A 14,390-nucleotide genomic window follows, 5' to 3' on the forward strand; every position below is an offset into this window, starting at 1 on the left:
AAGATGAAACTATTCTATGGCTATCTAGGCTGCCACCCAAACCGATCTAAACGGGACCCGATAGCTTATTGTATGCTATATAGTCATATGGAAGTGGACAAGAACTATACATTGTATTCCGGCCGAATGTTCTTGCATTTACTTATAAGTCAGGAAAATGGACTTAAAAGGGGAGTTGTTAAATGTAATTTTTTTAATTATTAAATGTTGCCTATACACTAATCTGGACGAACTTCTCATTGTTCTGTTTATGTCATCCTATATACTATTAGTATGTTACCGTTCTAAAGTCATCCTCTCACATAACATTATATTGTTCATAGTATCAAAGTTTAATCAACAACATCAAGAGCAGCGATTTAAACCACTGAAACACCAAAACACAAGGCTGTTATCAAGCGCTAGTGCAGACGTGATGCATCGTAAAACTGTATCGTGATGTCTTCAGAAATACAATTATACTACGAGATAGTACGGCTAACGCGTGACTCACCGGTGGAACAAAGACAATATCGCTAATACAGATATAACGTATTTGAATGTTAATACTAAAGACAAACAATCATTATTTTTGCAGTGACGATATAACACGTATACACGTTTATTGTTAACTTTCATCAGTTTTGCTCTTCATTTTAATAACTTTGTTTTCACATATATATGTAGCAATACCCGACAAGCATGTCATACATAATTATGGGGCAGTTTTCAATCTTGCACTGACTTACTCTGGTGTTAATGAGCGAAGTTTATTGGCTTGTGTGTAAAACCCCGTTTTTCTGGTAATCCTATTATTACTTAGTTTATTTCTATCTAATGACACCCTGTACTCTGGATCATGGCTCCGTGACTATCCATAACAATTAAGATGAACATTCAGTTCAAGTAAATGAATGAGTTTGTTTTGACGCTACAGTCAGTCAAAAAACCAATGCTGTGAGGTTTGATAACACACTTTCACCAGGTCGAACATCGTGGATCCTCATTTTCTGCCTAAAGAGAATCATAGTTCATATGCTAATCCATCTGCGAATACCCTCCCACTCAAGATGACCTTACTTGTTGCTGAATCTATCATCTATCCCCCCAATCTCACCCCCCCCCCCCCCCCCCCCGCACGCACGCACGCACGCACACACGCACACACACACACACACACACACACACACAAACAACTGACCTAAATAACCTGGACAGGAAATACTGCTGATAGCCTCTGGTCAACTCAGCCGCGCCACCGCAGAATGTCCGTCCAACTCTGCAGGGGGCATTCTCAGTGGCTTCAAACGCGCTGAAATGTTTTCGCCTTGCATCCACGATGGTGGACAAGTGAAATCGTATGAAATTTGGCTATTTTAGGTCTTATCTCTTTTTTGATTACCCAATAAAGTCAATTCATAGTTACACGGTTGTGAAGCTTACAACTTTATAAAACTTATTCATCTCATTCCAAAAAAGCTACTCGCGCTCACATAAAGTTGTAGTTATTATGTCACTGTTTTATTTCTTTAAAAATATATTACATGTTCAACAATAACAATTAAGATGAACATTCAATTTCCGATATTAGTAAATGAATAAGACATTAGTGTGTTTTACGCCACAATCAGTCAAAGACCAACGTTGTCCGGTCTGATGACACACAATCTACCAGGTAGCACATTGTGTACACCCTATCCCCATTGAAGTCTCCACTGTGGGTATTCCTGGGGACGAAAAGGTCCCATTTACCTAGGAATTTCATCAATACATTCATGCGCGGCATTCTCTGCTTAAAGAAGATCATATAGTTAACATGCTAATCCAACTCGAACTACCATCCCGCTCAAGATGAATGTTTTATGTAACATCCAACAGGCCCACATTTACGCACGCACGCACGCACGCGCACACACATATTTGGATTTACCAATCCCTGAATTGAGAAGACATGCGTTACGAAGCTCCTCCAAGTCATCATCAATATCCGTATATGTCTGTGATATCATTACCCATCCAAAGCCGAATATACATTTATTGTGTTTTCTTGACAACAAAATGTTATAATTGGGATAACACTTTCTGAGTAAAGTACAGATTCTCGTACTTTCTTTGGTTGAGTCCCGTCCGGGATTTGAACCCACACGGTGAGTGAGGCACCCAATCGCCAGAACACAATGTTGGCGATCTAACCCAGCCACCGAACCAAAAATGTTAGTCCAGATGACGTATACTTTGTGTACTCCTCTGACAAGAGAAAAATGGCACGGCTTCTATGACCGAAAGCTTTGAACCAACAATGCCTTTAAGAAAGTGGTCAACAGTAACACACATTATATTTGGATACCACTTTCTCAGTAAACTACATATTTTTAGGGTGGAGATAATAGACGTTGATGGTTGATTATCAATGGACAAATTAAAGCCAAAACTTAACTTATGAATGATTGGTAATGGGAAATGGACAATGGGCAAACGGGAGGCGGGGTAATCAGCGCCATGCCAGTTATCTGTTGGCTTCCCTTGTTGCGTTCCCATCTTTGATATCTTTTTACTTTTGTTGTTCTTACAGGTATAAATATATGTTCTCTGCCTCATAGCATTTAATAATATGCACCTGATGAAGGAGAAAGTATATATTCCGAAACGCAGTGTTCCTCCGTTGACATCCATAAATATTTTTCCTTGTGTGTATCAGTTCTTAATGCCCTTCAAAGACTCAATCTAGCTTTTTTTTTAAATGTGGTGATATTTGCGTAGAATATAATATGGTCATGCCTATATACATTTGGGTCTTTGTCTACATAAGCATTTAGACATACAATTTAAAGCTAAGGACATTGCTAATTCTACAGGCATGAAGTACACGCCATAGCAAGCTGTGATCTTTATTCATACTTTAGATATTCGTAATGGAGATCTGTAACTGAAGTTTACCGTAATCTTCCGCAACTCTCACCTCCTGACCAGTTGAACGTCTTAGTGCATTCAGATGCCATTGTAAAATTCCAGGCTGCCCCTCTTTCTGTGATGTTTTGACGGATGAAATCTATTGCGTTATAATAATCTCTGTATGCTGATATATAATATGTACATGTTGTAAAATATTTACGATATTTTAAACGTGTAATTCGATGCATATGCCAGGCAGTGTGAACATAAGTGCGGATGCACGAAGGCGGTTATAGTCATAGTTATACTGCGATGGATGTAGGGGAATGGTAGGGGGGTGTATGTATGTATGAAAGCACGAATACCGATACATGAGGGCGGATATAGTTATAGTTCGATGGATGTTGGGGAATGGTGGGAGGATGGATTATGTATGAAAGCATGCGCATGGATCCATGATGGCTGACGTAGACATAATGGTGGGTAAAGAAGAATGTGTGTGTGTGTGTGTGTGTGTGTGTGTGTGTGTGTGTGTGTGTGTGTGTGTGTGTGTGTGTGTGTGTGTGTGTGTGTGTGTGTGTGTGTGTGTGTGTGTGTGTGTGTGTGTGTGTGTGTGTGTGTGTGTGTGTGTGTGTGTGTGTGTGTGTGTGTGTGTGTGTGTGTGTGTGTGTGTGTGTGTGTGTGTGTGTGTGTGTGTGTGTGTGTGTGTGTGTGTGTGTGTGTGTGTGTGTGTGTGTGTGTGTGTGTGTGTGTGTGTGTGTGTGTGTGTGTGTGTGTGTGTGTGTGTGTGTGTGTGTGTGTGTGTGTGTGTGTGTGTGTGTGTGTGTGTGTGTGTGTGTGTGTGTGTGTGTGTGTGTGTGTGTGTGTGTGTGCGCGCGTGTGTGTGCGTGCGTTGTGATACGAGGGTTGGCGAACATGTTGTCAGATGATTGTGTGAGTAAGTTAAGTGGTTGAGGATGTGGCGGGTATGAGTATTCGTACATGCAGACTTGGGGTTGGGGGACTGGGTGTGCCTGTACTGAGGTCTTTTGTTTCACTCACTTATAGTGTTTTCTTTCACTCAAATACTGTTTTACGCATTTTAATGACTGAAACAGTAGTGACTCAAAGGTCATACTGGCCGGGCATTCAACATATCTACCCCAACTACATACGTAGCCATTTTTATGGTGTACAATTCTTCTTCTACCTCTCTCTCTCACACACACACACACACACACACACACACACACACACACACACACACACACACGCATTAATTGTTTTATTAAATGTATCTTCGAGAGTCAGTAAGAAACTAGAAATAACTGCCTTTGTTCTGTAAACCTCACCAAGTTTCAGCTTTCGCCTCTTCCTTTGTGGACTGAGGTTTCACATTTGTAAAATGATCTCTCTTATCTGTCTGTACCATCAACTTAACTGCCCTCACCCCCTGCAGTTTTCCCGTCCCATATTGCCAAGCAGGTGACCCACAAGGAGGAATACCGCCCTCCCTCAGTCCAGTGATACTGTTCCTAGCACAATATGTTGGGGATACGTAGCCTAGCTGTGGGCAAACATTTTGTAACAATTTGGCAAACTTTGATATGTAAACAGCAAATATTATTCAGTTTTATTTCAACAAAAACGGAAAAAATCGGATCCTACTTATTTTGTGGATACCATAACAATAAATCAAGCCAATAGATCGTTTGAGCTGGCATGAATATAAAAAATAATTAGCAAGTCGATAGTCATAATTCCCTCTGTTGGTCCCAAGTGAAATGTTCTTCACGAATAGAATAGATGGCTGATAGACGTTCGACCGAATAATATAATTTGCTAACTTCAACTGTTCATCTAATTTCCATGAATGTATGTTACATAGTTCATATGTTCATGGGCTTCTACACTGAATGTATAATGTGGAGGACTACTTCGCTTGAGGATAAGTAACATAAATAATGATGATAATTATGATAGTATTGCCATTATTATTCCTTCAGATTATTAAAAAAAAAGTTATTATGTTTTCATAGAGAGAAAGAGGTATGGAGATTGTGAGATTATTTTTAGCATCGGAATTGTTAACATAATTCTTAAAGATATTATGTTTTGTTTGTTTGTTGTTAAATGCTGCACTCAGCAACGTAAGGATATTAAAACATTACATTTAGGTTCAGTTGTATTTTTATATTTGTATCATTTTGCAAATGTTACAGAGACCTGATAAGAGATATATAATAATGTATAGTCGCTATTCTTGAAGTAAGAATATGTTAGATTTATCAACCAGAAATATTGCACACAAGAGGATAATCATATTTCATGACACTATTCAACGTCGAAGTCAACGATATTTGTGTATGTTATTGCTACATGACACGGATACGTCATGATAAAGCAATTAGAAATTGGCATTTGATGATATAAGATAGCTACGCGATAAATCACAAAGAACAAAGAAGGAAGCGATATTTATTTCACGATAAAAATTGTTCTATCATGACGTCATTTATTGAGATTCGAACATGCACTCGCAACTTGAAAAGTAAAATTTGTAAATTTGACCTTATTTTTGAGAGGTATGTGTCTAGTGAGTTGTTCCCAATAAATGTTGCTGGAGAATCCGAAAGTGAGAGTGATATGACAATCGGTATTGGGAGAAAAGGTACAGATGATTGACGAGAAAATTGTGAGAATATGCGGGACCAAACTCAAATCCTAAAATAGATTTATCAAGCATGGCTGCTGTCGGATTCTATTCAAGGAATCATCATTATTTAAGTACGGGTAAATATTGTAAAGCGTGTATTTTTTCCTAATTTAACACCCTAAAAGAGGCTGTACGTAATGTTGATATCTCATATAGAAATAAACGAGTCTCGGTCGTTGTTTATCGTACAATAAACAACTCCCACTCGTCGTTTGTTTCTTAATTACATGACCATATACACTAACTTTATATCTTTTCATGTTTATCGGTCAACAAAAGCGACATAAGCATTTCCATTATCATGAGAAACTCTTGCCAAAAGTAGCGCCAACTGCACCATTGCGACAACATCAGGAGCATGTTTCATGATTCACCATAATAAATGATGACATTGGATGCTCGCAAAAACGCGAGCTCATTCCGATCCACTAGTGGCACCCGCCACAAACACATCCAAAGGCAAGCCAATTGTTCACCCGAAAAGGCAGAGAATTGCATCTGACATCATTTTTGTCATTGATACGTCAAACCTGGAAATGCCGTCTACACGTCCAACACAAAGCCCAAGCCAGGACCCAAATCCTTCAAACCGGGCCAAAGTTTAATTAATTACATACATTTCCCCCTAACCTTAAATAATCTCTACTAGTTCTGAAGTAAATCGTATTTACCCGTATGAATCGTCTTATGTTGTTTATTGCCGATAAACAGAATATGCACACTTTCTGAAAGTACTGTGTGATAAGTCACGCACCAAACCTATACTCTCGATATACATGCTGCTCTTACTTAAAAAAGAATAACAAGGGTTAACAGGATACGTATATTAAAGTACCATGCTTTCCTGATGTGCTCTCATTCTAATTTGAAATAATGGCATAAATAGTTACCACTCATCTTTCAATATTTTTCAAGGTTGGGTTAATCACGAACATATTTGAATATGTACAACATCTATACTTACTTATCTTTATACTTAAAGGCATCAGGTTTGTCTGTCATAAGACCCCGAAACAAATATGTCCAACACAGTCCAATATTTGGCTCTTGGCTCCTTGTTCTTATATTTTATAAGTATTGTTTAAACAACTGTTTTTTTCTGTAAAATATGTTCATTTCAGAAATTAGATGTTATTCTAGCATCAGGTCTGTGGTACGTTTACTGCATCAGCATTACATTAAAACGATATTACATTATATAAATTCATACAGAGGAAATGCTTAACATTTATCTTTTAGGGAAGAGTGCAGGACGACTTGCTTTATACATATAAATGTGGACATATATGTATGGACATTTGGATGATACAGATATACCTCCTTAAAGATAGTACAGTGTTCGTAGATGACTGTAGACAATGGAATAATTATGTGAGTAATCGGGTTAATACCACATTCAGCAATATTTAGCCATACTGCGATATTGGTTTCCAACATACAAGACGGACCATGAAATTATGACTTGAATTTGGACCTGGCTTTCTGGTGTGATGTAACACCCCAGAATCTCCGGTAGAAAAAGGGCTCAAAGCACGAATTAAGATCACGAGATGATACTGATGTATGCATCTGGACACATATTTGCGTAGTATTACTACCTTAATTCATCAGTATATATGTATTTTGCATAAAAGGATATTATAGGATCGACGCTGACGCGCATATAACCTATTCACCAGTGCTGTAATATTTCATTTCTTCTGACACATATCGACACGAGAAATTATATTTAAATTTAAAAGGAGCCCAAGTGGGATAGAAATTTGAGTCTGAACCTGTTGAACAAGGCTTGTTTCATTTTGGGCAATAGCATTGCCGCAAGGCCTGGGCGGAAGGGAACACCTGTTTGCACCCATCAGATACCAATCACAACTTCTCTCTCCAAACGAAAACAAAATACGAAAAATGTCGGAAGTGTATCCTTCTAATTTTCTATTTAGATACATGTTTTAACTTTAAAGTAATTATATGTATCTCATGTATTATTGGTATCTGTGATGCTGGTACCGTTTTGTTGCCATTGTGTAGCTTTTGTGGAGTTATTATGAATATCAAATACATGCCTTGAAATATGGACTTCCATGACGAAAGAATACAGAGTATACATAACTCGCAATTCTATATATTCAGCAAACAGCCCAAAACCGAAACTCCACAACATATCTGATTACACTGATCAAGGCTGTCCCAGTTCTCCATGCGATACTGACGCCTGTTCGTCTCCCAGACCATACAGAATAAATTTAAAAGGAATCCAGCTCAAGTCTAGAACGATTTGGCAAGCCTAGATTGCCTTAATTCTATCCATGAAAGTAAGCATTAATAAAAAAATATTGTTCTTGTCTGCTTCAGATTATATTTTGTAGATACTTATTTTAACTAGGAAAATTGTACTGACACCGGCGCTGTCCCTATTGAAGCTATCCATAAGAATTTCGAATTGCCGTCCATTGTTCGATGTCAATACATCGATGACAAGTGAGGATATCATAAAGTAATCGTTGATGCCGCGCTACACTTTGATAAAAATTATAATCAAGTTGACTGGTGTGTACATTACTACAGTGAACATGTACATGATCATGCCCTAATAATCAAATGCCGTAATGTCAAATACTAATTTATTATTGTGTGATGAATTTAACTGGATCAGTGGTAACATGTGATATTAATATTCCATCAATTTCTTTCCTGGTTGGTCCATCCATGTCTACAAAATGAAAATAATACAATTAAAATGGAGCATAGAACAATCCTTAATTTCAGGCTAGAGCTGTGGAAATCTAGACTTTCCCAATCATTATAGACTTGAGTTGGTCTCATGTTTTACATTATTCTCTTGGGTCAACGTCACAGCTCATACCATACACTAACAAGACCAGCTTGCCCCCCGCCGGAGCTCCCGGATTTTGGTTATATCATCTAACATGGCCAACTCTGCTCTTAAGTAAACAAGAACCTAATCAGCGAGGGGTCCTTTATCATCCCTATGTGCCTGATTATGAAAATCTGATATCTTTTCCCAAAGACCTGGTTAATAATATATTTTCTGCTGAATATTCGAAACAAATAGAGTGAGTTGGTACTACATGTACATATGTATACGGTTCTATTTTAAATGACTGCAGCGCTCCATTATGAAAACAATTTGTTTTAACGCCGCTTTCAGCAGTATTCCAGTAATATATGACGGCGGTCTGTTGTATATGAAATATATGCAAATTGAATCTTGAATCTTGAAAGTTGTAACATTTCCGCAAATAAGTATCACATGCAGTATACAGTATATCAACTGCAATATACTGTATACATCAGTATACAGTGTGTCGCGAGCTCTGCGCTGGGCTGGAGCACACATTTCCTACACCTCTCCCTTCGGCAAACACCTCATGAGGGTTGCAACGAGGTCACAGGTCAGGTGTGCACTCGTCAGTTGTCTAATACGGTCAAGAGTAAGATCTTCCGGAAGACCACTGCACTGGAGGTATGTGGGTTATTGAGGAGGTACTACGTGTTTGGAACTGGGAGTTGAACACTAAGCACTTTTAGAGAAGAGCTCATAATAAAACGTTATGGACTCGCGGACGGACTTGTGTTTTCATTTCAAGACGTACATTTATCAGGTTGAACTTCCTAACTGTAACAATAACTGAACTTTACGCCTTTTATACACATTTGTGATGGGGCGACAATGCGACAACGAGACATATTTTGACCTTGAAAATGTCGCGTTACGGCATCGTCGCCCTTTTGTAAAATAAAGAAAAGGATTATCAAAGAGCGACAATGCGAACACGCGACAATGCGACAAATGGCCAATTGTCGCGCTTTTGTTAATTTTGACAGGTTTTGCTTGTTGTTGTAAAGGCGTCAATGCGACAATGCGACAACGAGACAATGTCCCTTCCATAGTAATCCGTGCAAATAAAACTGAGTAATGAAATAGAAGTCTGACATGCCAGTTAAAAGATAGAGTGTTGCAGCTTCTGATTTCATAGATCTTCAAGAAGGGGTTATCAATAATGGGATGGGTGATGAGTTCAACTGCATACTCTGTGATTAACAATAATGCTCCGAGTCAATACATTTTGTCAAATGTATGACATGTATTACGTGAATGAACATATTGTTTATACTCGTCCATGTTTTTGACGGACAAAATAATTTACATGCTCGCTAAAACTGAGGACGGGCATCATTGTGTGTTTCCGTGCTTTGTTCAGGTGAACAATTGACTTGTCCTTGCATGTGTTTGTGACGGGTGCCACTTGTGTGGCAGGATACGCTCACCTTTTCCCGAACACCCATTGGATGACCTGAACCACTTCGGATTTTTATCCCACAGCAGTCTGATACACCATGATTTAACTGAAATACTGAAATACTGTACAGTTGAAAATGATGTTTAATGCGATTACCGTAGTGTGTTACTGCAACTGTTCATATTTTGTGCAGTGATGTTATGTAATATGTAAAAGAAAGCATATTCAATTATCCAATTGATTTGAATAGAATATACTTGCGTCAGTGTATTTTATTAACGCCCCAAATCGTAATTTAAACACATAAAATAACAGATCACGCATGGTGCCTTGACTTACTACTAGATTTAATGGGCCACCCCGGAATAAAATAGTTCCCCCCAAAGCGAGGAACATATGTTTTAGTATGCTTACAAGAAATATATTCCAAACAATATCCTCATAAGATGAGAAGATCTTTTACAGAATTACCTCAGTAAGTCAATTACAATGACAGCGTCGTAATACATTTACATCAAGTACAATACGTCAAAATGGCCGACACGATAAACATGACGGGAGATATTTTCGAAGTTGTTAATTAACCTGTGGCTATTTCAAGCCTTTGTCATCACTGATCAATTGGCCGATCATTGAAAGGTGATTGTGAAGATGTGTCAAATAGATACTAAGGTAAATTCATAGATTTCTGTAAATTGTCACTGCGACAGTTTGGATTTTTTTTCGTGTTTTTTTTCTCTCTGGGATGGGTTGTAGCGAGGGTATCCTTAAATGGGCTTGCAACCACGCTTCTGTATGAATTCGTACCAGGGAATTCCAAGGGTTTTCCCCAGGAATGTGGAAGCAGTCAGTGTTTACGGCTTTTCAAGAATACAGTCACGTGAAGAACGTCATGTGACCGACCTCGCGTCCAAGTCGTATATCTTGTAAACTTCACATTAAAAAATTAGTTATTGTTATAACCAAATGAAACACAACCCATTATCCGATAGGGGTAACTGTACATAGCCGTTACCACAATAAACTTAGTAACATTGTTTGGTTTGACTTCTTGGCGCGTGTCTGAATTCCATTAACATGTAACATATCCTAAAACTAGCTTATCAGCAAATCTCGCTGCACTGCGCGCGAGAGATACTAGAGCAAGGCATGCCAGAAATACGAAACCTAAAGCTTCCGAAAGGAAGCCTTGGACATCACGTGCGTCGGGGGACCAGCGCCATCTGATTGGCCGTTAACAGTTGTACAAGGCGGAGCAAAAAGCATCGTTTTTCCGTCCATTTTACGCTTGAAAAACTCGACCCTTTTCTGGACACTTTCTAGACGCTGACCAATTAATCAATTTTAATGAATTTTTAGTCGTTTTTCCGTCCAATGACCATATACGGAAAAAAACGACGTTTTCGTGTTTGCAGTGATATATGGATTATTCGCTGCTTTCCAGTCTATGTTAAAGTCTAACGGATCCTTGGTCAACATCTTTAATGATCCAGCGCTCAGTGACTCAAGGAATGCCTTGGATGCCGTAATGAAAGAGCGATCAGCAGCAGGACTCGGAGCTTCGTCGAGACAGTCAGCTGAAATCATTACCGAAGAAGAGGAAGCTCTACTCTGGGAGGGCGGATTTCTTGGGGACGATTCTCTAGCAATATGCGACATAAGGGTACTACTAAAATTATATTATCATGCTAATGTTTCAATGAATTTAAAATTTAAAAATAACTCGCTAAGCTCCTTTTTGCATGCAAACTCATTCGTCAGCCAGGTCTTACTACATCGTTTACATATTCAGTGATGTAGGTTCTTCGAAATAAATCGGGCCGTCGCCATATGACTGATCTACTATTCAGTGCGACGTTAGGCCCACACACTCGGGTGTTCGCCAAAGAAAGCATTTTCTGCTACACCGGTGTCGCTCTTTCGCCATAAAGATATACAAAAAATGGAAAGTATAGTCAGTGAATCGCACATATTATTCTTTGAACATTCTTTTAGACAGGTTGACACTTTTCCCTGAGAGGTGGGAAAGAACACAGGGACCTCAGACTGTTCAACAATCCACAGATCACTGGGCCATGGTCCGACGATACCCTCGGACGCAGATACCTACTGTACAAGCAGGACGTATCTGAGAGCTGTGCTGGTGGCTTAAAACACAGGAAGATCCTACCGAAAGTTGTTCGCGCATACGACAATCCCCAGAATCCCAGCAAATGTTATGTTACGCTTTTCGAGAAATACAAGAAGCTATGGTATGTTCATGTACACAGGATATTTTCCCATAATAGCTTTACTGATAACAATAATGAAAAGCAGTTGGTCTTATACATTGGTTTTTGTACACATATAAAATTATTATAAACTTATTTGCTTAACGTTTGTTCTAATTTGTTAAAACACACAGAAATGGCCACAAAATGCGAAATGTATTTGTTTTTGTTTTTTAAATTGTTAGCTATTGCTTGAGGATATATGAACTGAATCATTTCTTTCAATTACAGCAGCCCACCTGATGCTCAGAAAATAGACGCTTTCTACTACTCACCATTAGCGAAACCCAAGGCAGACAGATGGTTCAGCAATGTCCCAATAGGACACAACACGCTTCAAGGCATAATCAAGCGACTGTGTCGGAATGCAGGAATCGAGGGCAAGCGAACAAATCACTCTCTCAGGGCAACATCCGCCACCAGACTATACAGAGCCAACGGTGATGAGCAACTTATTTGCGAGCAGACAGGTAAAGCAACATTTTACGGATTGAAGTTTTAAAAATATTTGTACTTCCAAATTGGTTGCAAAGATAACATATAAATTATTTGTGGCCAACTATTTTGCAGTAGTGTTATCATTTGAAAGGTACAATTGATAGCGTATATGTTTCAGGCCATCGAAGCGAAACTGTGCGCACTTATAAACGGACATCCGAAGATCAGAAACTGTTGGTGTCGGACATCATCTATGGTGGGGGAAAGCAGAAACAGTCTATTACTGCCACTGCGACAAGACCACCTCCAGATGATGCTACTGCGCCGCCGTCAGATGCTACTGCTACTGCTATTCCGTCATCTGCAGCACCGCCACCAACCGTTTCCAGTGAAATTGTCTCTGATCACGACTTGCGAGAGAAAACCAAAGACGCTTCGCGGAACGTTTGTGTCACATTCAACTTCAGCTGAACTGTAAATGGTATGGTTTATGGCATCTCAGAATAAATGTTGAAACATGTGTGTGTTGATTTATTTTAAAGAACTAATCCGCTACCCCACGCCTGGTTTGCGCCATGGGTCAGGTTAATAAATCTGTTGGTAAAACCTCACCAGTGACGGACGGGTCAATAAACAACTTGAACAACTCTACCAGAAAGTTGATCAATCTTAAGTATGGACCTCCCTCTGATCAGCAAGTATACTTCAAACCCAAATTCCCCTGTGTAAATTCAAAGCCGTCCCCGGCTTTTAGCTTGTTGGATAATCAGTAGAGAGCGGTACATGCAGACTGGCGGTCAATGCACCCACGAAACAATAGACATAATTTACCCTAGGTTTCTAACCAAAGCTAGGCCACGTCGCTGGGAATCACGAGGACTTACAGTTCCACAGCTTTCTGCATGATACGCCAGCAGGATTTACGTCACCACTTCACTACTGGTGGTTGTGCACAATAAAAGCCTTTATAAAACATATTCAGCAATCACATGGCTTAAAAACACTGATTGATGATAGTTACATCGATTATGATAGGATTACGTGTCACACAGGGGGCCAATGATTTGACAGTTCTTAAACCTTAAAGCCTTCAATAATGTCAGTTGATAATAGCATCACACCAAATTTAAAAACAAGCATTTAATTATTAACATACATATTTAAACTTTATTATACAGACCAATTTATTTTCAGTAATCTAGATGAGACGCCCGCTGACACGGGAAAAGGGATCGTTCAGGTTTACGCTTGATAATGTGAATCCCTTGCGATTGCAAAGTCCACACGGTCAAGGTATTGCATTGTAACTGGGACTGGGGAAGTTACCAACTTCATTAACTTTGTTATTGCATCCACAAGGCATATCCACATTGCGCCCTATAGATTTTCTTGCAGAGATTGATTATTCTCTGGCATTGACGTTTAACGTTAATGCTTTCGGGCAATATTAAGGTTAATTATGTTAGTAGTGGTACAATAAATGTTGATGTAAATATATGTAAAGGTTTGCCGCGTTTAGGCGTGTTAAAGTGTAGGAAGTAGTTTGGGAGAATCTAAAATGGTATTATGTAGAATATAAATAAGTATTTGTTATGTTAGTAGTGGAACAATAAATGTTGATATGTTCGACCATACAGTTGTGATATGCTAACGTTTCATCATGTTTTAGAACATAATTGAGAAAACGTGAGTGGCAACAGCTGAAAAACGTAGATTACGTGAAGTTGTTCAATAGCATAATATTAAACGTGACAGACGTAGAACAATCTGATAAATAGGAATCTGATTAGTTTCATATAATAAAGAAAAGTAATATTGTCTTATTTTGAAAAAATGCTAATAAGGCTTAATCAT

The 14,390-nt window shown here is 38.8% G+C and overlaps 1 protein-coding gene across 1 annotated transcript; it reads left to right on the forward strand.

Annotated features, from left to right (window-relative positions):
* Nucleotides 1–11,356: 11,356 nt before the first annotated feature.
* LOC139453042 (uncharacterized) lies at nt 11,357–13,007 on the forward strand. Its single transcript, XM_071234666.1, has 4 exons — nt 11,357–11,491; nt 11,893–12,080; nt 12,330–12,568; nt 12,715–13,007. Exons 1-4 carry the CDS (start codon nt 11,357–11,359, stop codon nt 13,005–13,007), a joined length of 855 nt encoding a protein of 284 aa, XP_071090767.1.
* Nucleotides 13,008–14,390: the final 1,383 nt, after the last annotated feature.

The sequence above is a fragment of the Haliotis cracherodii genome, unplaced genomic scaffold (genome assembly GCF_022045235.1).
Source record: "Haliotis cracherodii isolate W230 unplaced genomic scaffold, xgHalCrac1.p SCAF_9, whole genome shotgun sequence".
Lineage (NCBI taxonomy): Eukaryota > Metazoa > Mollusca > Gastropoda > Lepetellida > Haliotidae > Haliotis > Haliotis cracherodii.

Excerpts from the sequence above, each read along its gene's own strand:
- LOC139453042 (XM_071234666.1), top strand. The coding sequence starts at position 11,357 with ATGAAAGAGCGATCAGCAGCAGGACTCGGAGCTTCGTCGAGACAGTCA. Across the intron at positions 11,492-11,892 it reads TAGCAATATGCGACATAAGG|ATCACTGGGCCATGGTCCGA; the intron begins GTACTACTAAAA and ends AACAATCCACAG. Across the intron at positions 12,081-12,329 it reads GAGAAATACAAGAAGCTATG|CAGCCCACCTGATGCTCAGA; the intron begins GTATGTTCATGT and ends TTTCAATTACAG.